General features: G+C 47.6%; 1 protein-coding gene and 1 long non-coding RNA gene across 5 annotated transcripts in view; one reads left to right on the forward strand and one right to left on the reverse strand.

The window, feature by feature from the left end:
• Window positions 1-7084, reverse strand: part of LMX1B (LIM homeobox transcription factor 1 beta) — a 165453-nt gene extending 158369 nt beyond the window's left edge. The window contains exons 1-2 of one of the 3 annotated variants that reach the window (XM_028714309.2): window positions 6556-7084; window positions 3775-3961 (exon numbers count right to left, since the gene is read on the reverse strand). In XM_028714309.2, the coding sequence (XP_028570142.1) occupies window positions 3775-3961; window positions 6556-6694 (326 nt within the window). In that variant the 5' untranslated portion in view covers window positions 6695-7084. The remainder of the gene's footprint in view (window positions 1-3774; window positions 3962-6555) is intronic. The other 2 variants (XM_028714308.2, XM_028714306.2) reach the window with 2 other exon arrangements.
• A 250-nt stretch (window positions 7085-7334) lies between these two features.
• LOC114589410 (uncharacterized) overlaps window positions 7335-15480 on the forward strand; it is a 38965-nt gene continuing 30819 nt past the window's right edge. For both annotated transcript variants that reach the window (XR_013391295.1, XR_013391294.1), the window contains exon 1: window positions 7335-7843. This is a non-coding gene — a long non-coding RNA (uncharacterized LOC114589410). The remainder of the gene's footprint in view (window positions 7844-15480) is intronic.

A 15480-nucleotide genomic window follows, 5' to 3' on the forward strand; every position in this document is an offset into this window, starting at 1 on the left:
CAGACGCTAAGCGTCCAGAGTACTCGCCTGTGCTGGAAAAACAAAACAAAACGGGAAGGCCGTTTCCTCGAAGTGCTTCTCCTGGGTTGCTTCGAAGAGACACCCGCCCGAGAGGGTGACCTGCGGAGTTGGCCGTCGGGGGAGAATGGTGACTTCTCTCCGGGGCTAATAACCACAGTCACCCCCCGTGTTGAGAGTAGCACTCATGGTTTGGCCTCTCTTTTCTCTGGAGAGAGTGTTTATTTTACTTTACTTTTCCAAAAAAAATGGAAAATAATGAGAAAACAACTGGTTGTGCCTTCGACTACCTGGTTTAATTTTGGCACGTGCGCTTTCGTGGACAGACCAAATGCATTCAAAAGGCTGCAGTTCTAACACGACTTACCTGTCTGGTAATAAGCCCCATTGAGGCTCACTTCCGAGTAGACGTGGAAAGGGCTGCCACCGTTTGGACCTGTCAATGAAACTCACGCCCCCTCCAATAATCCTGGGAACTGTAGTTTTAAAGGGTGCTGGAAACTATAGCTCTGTGAAGGGTGAACTATGGCTCCCATGATTCTTGGGGTTGGGGGAGTGTGCTTTAAGTGCATGGTGTCTACGCAGCCCAGGACGCCCCCCCTCCCGGGAACACACACACACACACACACACACACACACACACACACACACACACACCCGGGGGAAACAAAAAGTGAGGGGATAGAAAACCTTGAATGAGAATGAAAGCGAAAGGCCAGTGAAAAGAAGAAAACGGTGCGCGCGCATCCAATTTTTAGCCCTACTCAGAATAGAGCAATTGAAATTGATGGGCATGATTAGCTGAGCCCCATTCATTCCAATGAGTCTTCTCTGAGTAGGACGTAGTTGGAGGCAACTCTGGAGGAGAAAAAGAAGGGAGAAGGAGAGAGCGGACTAGAGCCTCTGTGTTGGGGGATTGCTGGGCGCTGGAGACCCGCGGTTGCTGCCGCTCTCTAAAGCAGGGAGGCAGCCGCTGTTAGCCGGGCCTACGACAGCAGCTGGGAGGAAGGAGCTATGAAGCCGGGGCCGGCCCTTGTAGCGGCTTGTCTTGCCCGGAGGTGCTCCGAGGCAGCAGGGCTGGTTCCCCCAGCGGAACCACCCGCTTCTCTTTCACTTTCTACCCGTCTTGAGCAAAGCTCGCGCCGGTTTCAACCGCGCTGTTTGCAAAGCTCAAAGTTTGCTCCGAGTCCGTTTTGATTCTTATTTTATTTTAACCGAAGTCTGCAGGACTCGCCTCTGCTTCAGCCGAAGGGTTGCAAAGCCTATCTCTCTGAAAATTCAATGAATGAAGTCTGAACTGGATTTAATCCGAATTGTTCCGACTCGCAGTCCACGATCGCCTTCGGGCTCCGGCCCGGCAGAACTCAACTGGGCGAATCAAATGATGCTGGCGCTTCAAAGCGTTCTCATTTTGAATCCGGATTAGCCCGGTTGGTTTCCGTGAGGCGGACCCGACTTTGGCCAGTTTATTTTCAAGTTAAGACCCCTTTACAATCCCGGGTAATGAGAGCGAGCCTACTCCTACTTACTCAGAAGTAAGTGCGACTGTTTCAAATGGGACTTACTCTCAGGTAAACGTGGATAGGATTGCAGACTTGGATTTGCAGCCCTATGTAACATGATGGGGCTTTAAAAAAACTAAGAAAATAAATGCAGTATTGTAAAATCAGTAAAATTCAGTAAAATATTGGGGTTGTTTTATTAAGAAATCTTAGTGAGTAAATCGTCTATGCCTTTGTTCTCTCATCTACCTCGGAGGGGTATATTGTGTGTTCACCTCTTATAAAAGGGGCGGTGAGGAAAAATGACGCTCCCTGTCTTTCAGTATCTCTTCTCTTATTCTCCGATCTTGAAACTAAGAAAACTTCTCCACACCCAAAGACACGCTTGCCGCCTTTTCCCCATTATCTCCAGCCCCCAACCACTCCCTGTCCGAAAAGCCCTCTGGAATAACCGGCAAGTCAGTTTACTCGGGAGTAAATTGCAGCGTGTGCTGCTGGAGCTTCTTCTGAGGTAAATATGCAAAAGGACAGCCTAAATATCACTTAATCTGATTTGTGACACGATGTCTATATAAATACAATACGGACACAGAAACATATACGGTGGCACCAACTTGAATAAAATATTGGGGGGCCTGGCGCTCCTAAATATTTTTCGGGGGGCGAAGGGGTCTAGGCCCCTTAGAGTTGGCGCCTATGCGCGCGCACACACACACACACACACACACAAACACACATACGTACATACAAACACATAGGCACAAACTTCCTCAGTATTTCGATATCATACTATATTGCACGATCTCTTAGCAAATAATCATTATATATAATTATCTCCCCTCCCCTCTTCCAAATGGGAAAAAAGAATACTTCCAGTCTTTAAATTACTCCCAACCACAAAATCAGGATTTGTTAGAAATGTTTTGCTAGATTTTCTCTCCCACTTTCAGTATTTTACAATATCTCCTTCCACCGAGTTCCCACCAAAGTAGTTTAGCTAATCTTACAGTAATGGAATATATGCACGCAAACTTTAAATTCTGAAGCCCAACCCCCAATCATCAAATCAGTAATATTATTTAAGGAAGGGACTTTGCAAACATCGTTTGGTTTTTAATTGCTGGTATAAAATTTCCCACCACTGGAATTTTTTTAAAGCGAGTGTTGTTTATATGCATTTTTTTATTTTTTAATAAAGTAGGTAATCGGAAAACAAATATTATTCCATTCTGCAAGACAAACAAGTAGCCATTCAACGTTTCTGCATCTTCAAAAGAGGCCGCAGGAAAATTAAAATCAAGAAGTAAAAAGCAAAATAGGTGTTTGTGTGGAAAAATTAGGGGTTATTTCCTTTGCAAATGTCGTTATAAAGAAATAACGAGGGGGATGACCCGCTCTAGAGTCAGTGGGGTCGAATTCAGAGGGATTTACTCCCAAGAAAAGTGTGGCGCAAAATCAAATTCGGTTGCAATAATTTAAATTTATTAATTGCTCAATGAAAGGGAAGGTGGAATCTATTCCAACCCAAGACTCAGTTAAAATGACTAAATCTTTAAAGGGGGGGGGGGACGTATTTTCATGGATCGACGTTGTAAATTTGGGAGTGTGTCTCAGTGGGACCCGTTAGAAAGGAAGGTTGTTACAAAACGTGGGAAGGGAAATTCATCTTTATTACAAAAAGGGTTTACTTCGAAGTCAAACCAATTTCGGACCTCAAATGGGAAACGATGCTAGGGATGTCTCCGCAACCTAATCCTTATCTTAGTGATTCAGATCACTAACTAAGCCAATACACACGCGCTTTTCTGATCGGCCACAGACTTAGCTGAAAGTTATCGAAAGAAACTCCTGCACTGGAAAGAGCAAGAGCCGGCGCCTCGCGTTCCTAGTATCACCCCCCCCAAAAAAAGAAACCCACAGACATCCCTCTGACGCAAGGATAGAACTTCTCCCAATGGTGCGACAAAGGTTCTAAAGAAAAGTGGAAGGCGCGCGGAGATTGTGGGGCGAATGACCTTTAACTTCGATTGCTTGACACTATCTTTCAAAGCCAGGTTTAATTAGGTGCACCCCAGAACTGAGAATGGTACCCCCGCCCCAAATAAGTACTAGCATAAACAAGATTGTATTGGGATTGATTTTTTAAAAAATGCTTGCTTGGATCGGAAAACACGTTGCTTTGCATGGTCGTGCACATACTGTTCCGACGTGCAAAAGGAGAGAGCTAATTTGGAGGGTGGTTGCGCCCACTTACTGTTGGTAGTCTTGCTTGCAATAAAGCTTGCGGTCCCGAAAGTAGCAGCTGGTGGTCAGCGCTTGTTGACACACGGCGCACTGGAGACACTCTTCGTGCCAAGAGGATTCGTTGACGCGCATCAGGAAGCGGTCCGAGATGGGCCGCTGGCACCCTTCGCAGACCGCCTGGTGCTGACAGTCTGACCCTGGAGAGGAAGGGAAGGAAGGGGTGGGGAGACGAAGTAGCAGAGAGAGAGAATGTAAAAGATGGAGTGAATTTTGGAAGAAGAAGAAAAGAATACATTGAAAGCGTGTTCACACACACCAAGAATAATGGGAACTGTAGTTTCCCTTTCACAGAGCTACAGTTCCCAGCACCTTTAACAATTTACGGTTCGGAGTGGTGGGGGGCGGGGCGGGGTAGGAAGGGGCCCAAATGGATGGTGCAGCTTTCACAAAGGACCATGTCAATATCGTTACACAATCGCAGTCACGTTCACAAGAGCAAGAGTCTCAGGCAAGAGCAAAGACTGCTATTAAAAGTGTTGCTTTTTAATTTTTTATTCACCTACTGTTTGGGTTGCCAAGACGTTGTTTCTCACTGTTTTAAAACACATTTAAATCACATTCCAAACCGCCCCGCCCCACATAAAAAGAATTATGGGAACTGTAGTTTACGCCTCACCGAGGTACAGTTCCTAGCATAGAAAAAGCATTCTTCACATGTACGGCGTTTACGCGGCCAAATTTTATTTGCTATTTGGGTGGCTCGTTGTTGTTTGAGGGGGAAAGGGTGGCACAGTGAGAGACGAGCATCTGATTACTCGGAAGTAAGCGCCACTGAGTTTAACAATCCCTAAGCCCAGGGTCGCAACTGGGCCTTTGCGTGTTAAGAGCAAAAGCAAACAAAAACGAGCCCTTCACTTTCTATAGTGCAGCGCGGTTCCGAATTCTATTTTTACTCATTCTGTTTTTCACGCTGGGCTGGCTTGTGCAATGCGGAGCGAGGTGTACAGGATTGCGTCCGAAGCTGGGAATGACGGTGGTGAGGATATTTACACACACGTTTTAATATACAACTGACTTGTTCACGAATGCAAGCGAAAGCACGTGTCTGTGTCCTTGCAATAGATTCCCACAGTCCTAGAATGGCATAATTCATCAGCTTGCTTTGGTATTAAAAGCAGCGTTTATATGTACTAATATTACCTAATATTAATACCCTGTGTGTGGGTCATTAAAATAATGATGATGATGATTCAAATGTGTATGCGTGGGGGTGGGGGGAATCAAATCCTAGCCCCAGGATTAGCAAAAGCGGCGGATTGGGGGGGGGGGGGAATCAATCAAAAGTATTACCCGGCCAACTGTTAGGAAATTAAAATTGAGAATAATCCAACATGCTGCTTGGGTCCTTTCTTTCCTCTTTTGCTAAATGTATAGACATTTGTTTTGCTATATGGTATTACTGCGATTAGAAACAGATACTTGGAGCACCTTAAAGGATAATTGATTGATTAGGGCATCAAACTTTCGTCGGCTCAGACTGAAATCCTTACCTGACCTACTTGGAAGGAAGTCCTACTGAATTCAGTGGCGCTTACTCCCAGGTCAGTGGGGTTGCAAGCTAAAGGAGTGCCTTCAGTCCACAGATCAACACAAACTACAAAAAGTGGTGACGGGAGGGGGGGTGTAATTAAGTAAACAGGAGTGTTATGCAGTCGGGAGATGCGAGGGGACCCCTGTCCCATTTGGAAGTTTCTCCTTTTTTCTTTTTGAAGCCTCAGTTCCATACTCTGCAAGTCCCAGCAGAGACAATCCAGTACAACTTGCTTCAAAATCCAAGAGAACATTATATTTCAAAGAGAAACAAGGGGCATAAAAAATAAATTGAAACAGAGGGTTCAGTGCTGTTGGTTCATTTTCCAAGATGACTCAAGTAAAATCGAATATGTTCTGGAACATTGTTAAAAGGGACAGGGAAGAGATTTTTGTCCTACGGGTTGATCTTTGGGGCATGGGGAAGGAAGAGTGTAAATTAATCTTCTGTGTGTCTGTGTTTTAGTGAAGCAACAAAGCTAAATCAGAGCAGGGACTTCGCTTGGGTTGTGGCAAATCCCCATTCCGACGTGCGTGAACACAAAGCTGCAGATGCGTGTATCTTTCAGTCTCAAAAGGATTATTCAGTCGGAAGATTGGCAAAGGCATCTTAAAAGTAGCGCCTCCCCCCTCCCCTTCTTGAAGTTGGCCGGCGGCATCTTCGGTTCAAAGTTTTGCAACTTGAGATTTATTTATATATCCCTTTGTAACAAATACGAGTCTTAAAAAAGCATGTTACAGCCACATTATGTACACCTAGCACCCCCTCCGCGAATAAAATTAATATATCAAGGCGGGGAAATCTAAATCCTAGCCTCAGATTGTCAAAGAAAAGTGGCTATATTTAAAATCATTATGAATAATAGTAGCAATTTTTTAAATCAAGCCAGATCGTGTCACAATCCCACACAGGGCATTAAATAAAGAAAAGACCCCTTCAGCCCCTTAGAGGCAAATCGATGCCTTTTCTAGGATCGGCCTGAAAACGACTTACAGGACTCCGCGTTTACACGGGAAGCCTTCGCCGCTTGCCGTCCTGACAGCACCGGTTTGTTTCCAAGTACAGTATTTGAAGCAAGAGTACAGCAAACTCAGGATCGGGGGCCCGGGACTTTCCCCGAGTAAACTAGTATTCTAGGCTTTTCCTCTTTTTTAGCGGAGGGCAGTTGAACATTGCGCGGTGGAAGCGAAGTCGACTCACCTAGCAAGACTCCTAAAGTTGCGGGACCCGATCGCAGCGGGTGATCCTCCATTTTAATTCCGTCCAGCATCTTGGAGCAGTCAGTGGAGCCCCGGTTGAAACAGCTTTCCAGCGACTCGGGGCCCGTCGCTACGTCCATGGGGCGAAGGCTGGCTGCGGAGGCGAAGCGGAGAAGGGGGAGGAGGCGGTTAGTGTCCGCTCCTGCCGGGATCAGGACCGCTGCGTCGCGGGGCAGAGGAGGCGAGCGCTGCCGAGACAAGCCGGGCGCCCATCGGCAGTCAGAGCATCGCGCCCCGACACCAGAGAGGCAGGGTGGGTCACCTGTAGGCTAGGGGGCGCCTCCTGAGCCCTTCTCGGGCCGGAGGGGGCGGCGAGGCCCTCCCCGGAGCAAGGGGATCCCCGGCACGGCATGCAATCGCGGGCAGAAGCTCTCCCCCGGAGCGCTTCCACGCCACAGTGCCATGCAAGAGTCCCGAGCCAGGAGACGCTCCGTTTAGAAGCGGAGGAAAAAAACGGCGGCGGAGGAACACACCCACCCCGCCAGCCGCCTCACCACCGCCACCTCCTCCTCCCCCTCCCTTTTCCAAAAAGCGGGGGGGGGGGGACTTGCTGACATTTGAACTCCCAATTGGTGCTCCTAATATCCCTGCGCCGCGGTGAGGCGGTTTTCCTCGACGTCAAATAGTGCCGTCGCTTACTCGCGGGGGGGAAAACGGGGGGAGAGAGACGATTAAAATAAATAAAGGGGGGAGAGAGAAGAAAGTAAGATGGGAGGGAAAGAAAAGCAAGCCCCCCTCTTTCTTTTTTTCCGCTCCCATTCCACCCCGGATCATGATGGGAAAGGATTCCAGCCAGGTGTAGATTAGAAGCGGAGTTTGCCCAGGTAACCAGTTTGTAGTGAGAGGATAGAGAGGATGGAGGGGTCGGTAGGGAAGGGAGGGGGCTGCTGGCACCCTGGAACACTTAGTGTCAGTGAGTGGACGGGATGATGAAATAAAGGAAAGGAAATAAAGACCATCAGGTGAGGGGACCTACTTACAGAAAAGTTGAAAAAAGAAACTGAGGAAGGGCTGGACATTGGGGGGCGGATTTGCCAATCGGCCGGTGGAAGGAATTCATGAGATCTAGGAACTTGCTGAACGGGGCTGATTGAATGGGGAGGAAAGCAAAGTTGCTGGCACGCCACCCATCTTAGGCAGAATGACCCTGCGCCCCAAATGCCTCCCACCCAGCCCCAACGGTGGAAGCCTGCAGAAGCCGGCGGCCCCCCTTCACGCCCGGCTGGGAGGTAGGTACCTCGGCGTCTTCTTGGGACCTTCCGGGGCTCGTTTGAGGTTTTTAGTTCCAGGGTCCCCTTCTTCCGGGACGCTGCCACCTGCGTGCTATCCGAGGATACGAGGTGGGGTGGGTGGGGAAGGAATGCTGTGGCTGGATTGGGTCCGGGAGTGTGGGAAGGGTAGGGGTAGTAGCTGGAGAGGCAGATCACAGGGAGAGGTGTCAAGCGTGCACGCTGGCCGCCGGCTGTGCCACCAGGGCTGATCTTGCTATAGCATGGCACCGGCGTTGGCAAGCGGGCGCAGGGGGCTGGATGCGGTTACATCCGCCCCGTCTCCTATCTCTCCCCCCCCCCCGCCTCCCTCCCACAGAAGCCCTTGTTCCTGACACCCACCAGGCTTTTCTGTTTTGTTGTCTGGGGCATAAAAGAAAGGGACGGCCGCGTTTGCACCTGGCGAGAGGCCCCGGGAGAAAGATAAGGAGCTGGTGGACAACACACACACACACACACACAGAGAGAGAGAGAGAGAGAGAGAGAGAGAGAGAGAGAGACAGAGAGACAGACAGACAGACAGACAGACAGACAGACAGACAGACAGAGGAAGTAATACATGCTTCTATTTCTCAGATCCCAAATAGCGGAGTCTGATCGTTCCCGGTAACCCAAAAGGAAGCTTGCGTTCTGTACAGCGTCATATATTTAAAGTACATTTGAATCACATTTTCACCCTTGGCCCAAAGAGCCCTGAGAGCTGAGTTATTTAAGGGTTCTGGGAAGTGTAGGTCTGTAAAAGGTGCGATTCCCAGCATTCAGCGTGGGGGTTTGTGTGAATTTAAACGCGCTTTAAATGTATGATGTGGACGCAGATATGATTCACCCGGTTGTGTTTGGGGAGGGAGGGGAGATAATCCTTTAGAATCTCACGCACAGTTATGTTTTCTTCCACGATCTCTCTCTCAAAACAAACACACACACGCAGAGAGAGAGAGTGTGTCCGGCGAGCCTCTGTCCAGCGCGCCCAGAAAATTAAGCGCCTTTACGCACCCCCTCTATGAACTTGAATGCTGATGATGAAGAAGAGATGGGCGTGGAGGGGGGCTTCAGCCGCTGCCAGGGGGTCATGTCTAGAAATGCCCCTCATCTCCCCTTCAATTTTGGGACCGCTTGCTGGCCTGTTTCCAAGTGGTTGTCAAACCTAGGCGCACAGCAGCGCTCTGGTGGAAAAGGCGGGTTCTGCTCTGGCCGCCTATAGTGGGGATAGGAGATACAGGCAAGTGTGATTTTATGAAGAGGGTCGAACTGGTGGGATTTCTTTTAGGGGATAAGCACGCTCTGAAACCCGCTTTGGGGCGCCCCCAGTTGGGTCTTTCCTTTGTGTCTACTTTTGCGCCCTGGCGCACAAGAGCGGAAACAGATGATGGTTCCATTGTATTGGGGACCCGGCCAGACAATTACGCACTGCCAGTAATCAAGGATAGAGCCCAGCCAGGAATATTTTGTTCTTAACATTTCCGCGGTCCTGGCGGTTTCCATTCCAATAAGGGAAAGAAAAGGAGAAATTGAGATTAATGAATGGATTGTAGGTGTGAGGCGGGATACAGAAATTACAAATGTCTTTAATTCCTCCGCCTTGTATTGACCCGCACGTTAAAGTGTGTGTGTGTGTGTGTGTGTGTGTGTGTGTGTGTGTGTGTGTGTGTTTGTACGTGTGGTGTTGCATCAATCCCGACAACATAGGGGTAACCGTTTCATGTACTGGCCTCAGCAACAATAACTTGCACCTCAGCAAAAGGACCAGAATAGTTGTAAATGTTAATTCAATATCATTTGCCACTTTCTGGTGTCTGTGAGAGCATTATTTTCTCCTTACCCTATTCTGAAATATTTTCTCACAAATCAGGCTACCATGAGATGCAGCCAGTTGGTTGGTTTAAATAAACACAAGCACACTCCACTTCTGGTGAACTTTTTTTAAAAAAAATAATAATAATGATTGTTTCAATTAACTCTCTGAAGATATGGGAAATTATTTTCCCGCTGAGGTTTCTTAAAATGCACAATATTTCTTGGATTAGGATCAGGGGGCAAACTTCTCAGGGGAAAAAATGATGGAATAAAAAAGAGGAATGAAAATGCATTGAAAGTTATTTGATAGTTATTTAAATTAAAGGGCTTTCTGCGCCTTCCTTTGGGTATATATTTTTTCCCTTCCGGTTTTGCCTAAATTGTATCACTGAAGGAAACTGTCCATGGATGTTTATCTCATTTTGGAAAGTTTTCTTTTTAGGTCATTTTCTTCCTTATTTTTTAAAAAGTTTATTTGATTGAATATATATATATATTCGTCCTATCTTCTGCCACAGGCCTGTTTCTTTGTAGTCAGAAGCGTACGTGTGTGTGTGTGTGTATGTGCGGAATGCTGTGATTATTTAATTTTGAGATCAAGCTAAAATAATAATAGGAATCAAGAGCTCTTTAGATTTCAGGAGGCGATTCCGCTCGAAATCCGACAGCAAACCCGGCTCGCTTTAATTAAAACTGATGTTTTCCCTGGAATAAAACCTCTCTCCCCGCCTCCCGCCGCTCCTCCCAATGCAAACAATTCCGGATTTAGACCCAATTATCTCGTGAAATTACGAAGAAAAAGTCCAGAATTAGAAGATCCGTGATGGTGAGTTTGCCAGACACGGAGGAGTGTGCAGAGAACGAAGAGCGGCTGGAGAAACCGCTGGAACGGCTATGAGGAGGAATATGCCACCTCCTGCCTCGCAGTCCACTTCCACAGACTGTGGGGAGTCCTAACCCACTCTCCGGATAAACCTTTGCTCTTAGAAATACCTATTAGTCACCGTAGCAATTTTCACCCTTTTTTTAAAAAAAAAGTCTTCCAGTGACTACCAAAAGATCAGAGGTGCAGGGAGGAGGTGTGTATTGAGCGTGGGATGGCAGTGAGGGGAGGGGGACACCCGCCGCACCTAGAAACGGGCACTCAAAAAAATCTCTAAAATTCATCTTCTTGATCCGGACTTGGGCTTCAAAGGAGAGGATGCGCAGACAGGGAAAGAAGGACGGTGCAGAACCCTTAAGAGTTGGTGCGAAATTTAAGTGCAAAGCTGTTTGCGTGTATTAGGATCCCAAGCTGCTGCTGCTGCTGCTGCTGCTGCTACTACTACTACTACTAGGGTTAAAGGACTGTCGGAGAACAGAAGCCCCAATGCTCAAGCCTTTACTTGAAAGTTAGTATGAAGGTGGAGATGATATTTCTTATTTATTATCGCCCTCATTGAATTTAGTGCCAGCACTCACTTTTTCAACCTTGCCTTGGAATGGAGTAAGCACCATCGAAAACCGCGCGCGTGCGTGTTCAAGGAAGATGTCAGAAGTGTTACTCGCAAGGAAGCCCCCCGTTTCATTCGGAGACACCTACGCTAAGAGGCAGTGTGTTGCGGAAAGGGTCAAGCAGAGCTTCGGCTCCTGTTTACTCGGAGAAGCCACTCTCTGAGATCAATAGGAGGTTGTTTCCAGATAAACAGCTGGGGGTGCCCCTTGGGTTGCTGAGGTTGACATCCCCTGGGGTTTCCTTCTAGAAAGAGACAGCGGAACGTAAAGAAAGACAATTGCGATCCGATCCTGGGCGCGTTTGAAGTCAAGGCTCCTGTAGGAAATAAAACTATGGAAGACAGGTCAGTGCGGTGAGGGGTTTTCGACTTGGCCCTATTCTCTGGTTTTATTCTGCAAGAGCAGGAGAAGAAGGGAAATTCCTAAGTCCCCGAATCTTAATGGAAGCCATTTCACTTCTTCCTCGAAATTTAAGCGCGTGGTGGTGGGGCATTTCTGCGCAGCACCTAGCTCACAACCAAGACGCGTCTCACGGCCGCATATGAATGCTGGATAAATTACCTCGCTTACTCTACCGGCGTGTAGATCACAAACCCTTATTCCTGTTTCCCCTACATCCTTAAAAATAAACAAAACAAATCCAGGAACTCTGTAAAAGTCTTCATAGATTTAGAGGTAAGAGGCTAAAGGAAAAGACGGGGGGGGGGGGGAGGTACAGGGCCTGCCCATGAGGCAAGGAGAGGTGACCGCCTCAGGTGGCAGGATCCACAGAGGCAAGCAGATCTGGCACCCAAGGAATATCACCTTCTTCTTTGGCGATCACTCGTAGCTGAGTAAGATTGTCTTCCATAAACACGGTTCGCAGTGGCAGCGACGGCTGCACCGCTCGCTCCACGCAGCCTCTCGGAGAATAGGAGGTGCTGCCTTTCACCTCCCACCCCTAGTGAGGAAATGGCGGGGGCTACCCTCTGGGGTCTCCTACGCTGCCTGCACCCATCTGATGTGATTCAAAGCGAGCCCCCTTTCCCTCGAAACGATCTCTGTGGATAAGGTTTATTTGATCTGTACTCACCCCTTGTTCCCAGTTTAAATTTTCATACCCCTTGTTCCTGCTGCAGATCTTTCCTTGCCCTGGAGAGGAGTGGCACCATTTTGTAGTTCGCCTCAGGTGCCAAAACGTGCCCTGGGGAGGTGAATGGCTTACTGTATATCTGATCCCTTCTATAACATTCAGCACACAACTTTAGACCTGAAATCGTTTTCAATTCCTTGCTGCAGCCCATGCCTACACCCCGCGTTTAGATCAAAGCACTTCTGAATCAGGACCCAGAGATTTACTTCCCAGTGAACGTTCCTCAAGGCCAGGCCTAGCCTCGCGAAAACCTCATTACAATGTAACCACCGATCTCAACAGCAACGATAGAAGCCAATTGCAGTCTACCCCCCCCCCCAAAAAAAACCATCCAGTTTTGCAGGAAGCGCTACCATATTGCCTGGCTGGAGCCTCCTCCCTCCACTTTGCAGTCTGCCAGTTCATGGTCTGGGGTTTAGGATCCCCATTCCTCAACAACTCCAACCCTAAAAAAGGGTCAGCAACTTTGGTCGGTCCTTTGGTCGGCCCTCACCGCCCTTCACTTCATCAAATCTGGCCCTCTTTGAAAAAGGTTTGGACACCACTGCCCTATGGTCATGCATAACTGGAAATGTGCTCCACCAAGGTCTGGAGGCCCACAGATTCCCAATCCCTGATTTCCACTTTCCCCAAAGGAAAGAGAGAATGTTCCAAGGGAAACTTTCAAAACCTTTAACAATTCCACTCGTTTCTCCTTCCCACTCATTCACACACACCTCAGCTTTTCTCTCTGCCCGATACCTGGATCCAGTACTTTGACCCCTGGGAATAAAGTTCTCCCTTGTTCATAAGACTTCTGTGAAAGAGAGCATGGAATTGCAGCCTCAGTGAGCTCACCCAAAAGTAAATCTCTCCTGAGTTCATTGGAATTCCTTAGACTGCAACCTATTTCCCTGGACTAAGTGCCATGAAACTCAGTGGGACTTACTTCTGAGTAGACAGGCATGCACAGGTTCACAGCCTTAATGTGCATTGCAACTACCACCATGACCTTGTGCGGGAACACAGGCGATTCATTTCTTCATTCAGTACATCACCCTGTACTATCACAGATGTTCAGTATTCATACACATTTTTGTAGATTCAGTACATTTAAAGCATCCCCCCCAAAGAATCCTGGGGGGGGGTAGTTTCTTAAGGGTATGGGGAACTGTAACTCTATGAAGGGGCAAACTACAGTTCCCACGATTATTTGATGCAGTGCTTTAAATGTAGCCTAAAATGCAATTTTGCACCTCTCCTTTTTTCTTTTTCTTTTGCCGTGGCTAAATGATCACAGCAAGGCAGCTAGTAGATTTTAGGAGGTTCATTCAGGCCACGGAGAGGAGCGATTCTCTAATTAGGGCTTATTGTTAACATATTTCACACACCAAAGTTTTTTTGGGAGGGGGATCTCTGGTGTCAGAGGTGGACAAGAAGACATTTGATTTTATTTATCTACCCCATCTCTTCCAACCAAAAATTGCCAAGGGATTAAAAAGCAACAACCGAAAATGAATAGAGTAATTTCCAAATCTGACAAGCTCTTCACCTACATTGCCTGTTATGGAGCTCAGGGTTTTATAGGGAGAGAGATGTAAAGATGCCGAATTTAGCAAAAGATTAACACCAAAGGCTTCTGATTCATCAACAGAATGAACAGTTATGCGTTTTATTTATCTGTTTCTTTCTTTTAAGTACCCCTTCCAAAAGCAACTTTCTAAACTAAATGGGTTTTGTGCCTGGAAGATGGCAGAGAAATCCAATTGTGCAACATGGCTGGATTTGAAAATCACACTTGGGATTATGCCCAAATGTGAACAGGCTTCCTAACATGCAGCCCAAAAAGGAAAGGAAATGAAAGAGAAAAGGAAAGGAAAGAGCCCCCTTCCCTTGGAACTTTAACTCTCAGAGTCCAATTGAATTAATATTTTCTTGTTTGGGCATGGGAGTTTTAAATTCCATACAAAATGGTTCCATTCAAAACTGGAGAGAAATTGGTTTACTCCTTCCCCATTCCCTAATTTATTACAATTTTACTTTCTGTTACACTCTGGAACTGTCTTTATCAGTTGCTTGATTTGGGGAGAGGCGTGTACCTTTTTCTAAATATAAAAATCTCCCATTTGTCACTATCTCCTTTAATCCGCAGCCAGCTCATTCCTGCGTACCTATTCAAACGCAGTTTTCACTAACTGGGTCGTACTTTGCAGCCTTTCATGGCTGAAAGGGCTGCAGCTCAGTGAGACAGTTTGCTGCCTTGCATGCAGAAGACCCCTGGTTCAGTTCCCAGTGCCTCCAGGTAGGGAGAGACCTCTGAGTCTGAAACCCCATAGAACCAGCGGCAGTCAGTGTATACAATACTAAGTGGACCCGACTCACTATACGGCAGCTTTCTGTGTTCCCCTGTGCAAAGGTGGTGAGAGGAAGATTTGCCATAGTATTTGGCAACAGTCCCCCCATGCTTTAGCCCAGGACAGAGGAACTTGCAGCCCCCTAGATGGTGCTGGACTCTTACCAGCCCCAGCTAGCACGGCCAATGACCAGGGATGATGGGATTTGTAGTCCAGCAGGGCCATAGCTTCCCTGCCCTACTCTTTGTAGTTGCTAGCCTAGGCTGTCTGTGGAGATAAGCAGTGACTGTACGCCAACCTCAGCCGGTGAAGACTGCTTCAGAATCTTCCCTCACACCCGAATAGATAACGGAGCCTCCCAGGGTCTGGCTATGCAGCTTTCCTTACTTAACGACCCCGCAGCCTAAAGCTGGCCTGCGTCCTAACAGTGGTTGACAAAAGGCTCAAGCTTCTGTGCCTTCTCCAACTATCGACAGCATTCGCGTCACTAAGCCTTGTGTGCACTCTGCCCTCTTCTGGTCAATGCGCCTCAATGCAGCCTTTCTGAGCTCCAATTTCTTACCCCAAAGCAAGCTCGTCGCTGCCAGACTCTTGAAGCTCGGTTCAAGCTAAAGAGAGGAGGAGATCTGGCTGAGCGGGGGGATCGTTCTCTGTCTGTACCTAGTGGCTAGAGCGCGGAACCAGCAAGGTTGGAATCTCTCTCATGATGAGCTTTTGTTAGTCCCTCTCAACCTAACCTACCTCACAGGGCTCTAAGGAGGACAAAATGGGTAGGAGAGAACGTGGACTTCAGCCTGAGCTCCTTGGAGGAAAGGCAGGGCTTTGTTTAAAAATGTAATAAATAA

This window comes from Podarcis muralis, chromosome Z, assembly GCF_964188315.1.
Source record: "Podarcis muralis chromosome Z, rPodMur119.hap1.1, whole genome shotgun sequence".
Lineage (NCBI taxonomy): Eukaryota > Metazoa > Chordata > Lepidosauria > Squamata > Lacertidae > Podarcis > Podarcis muralis.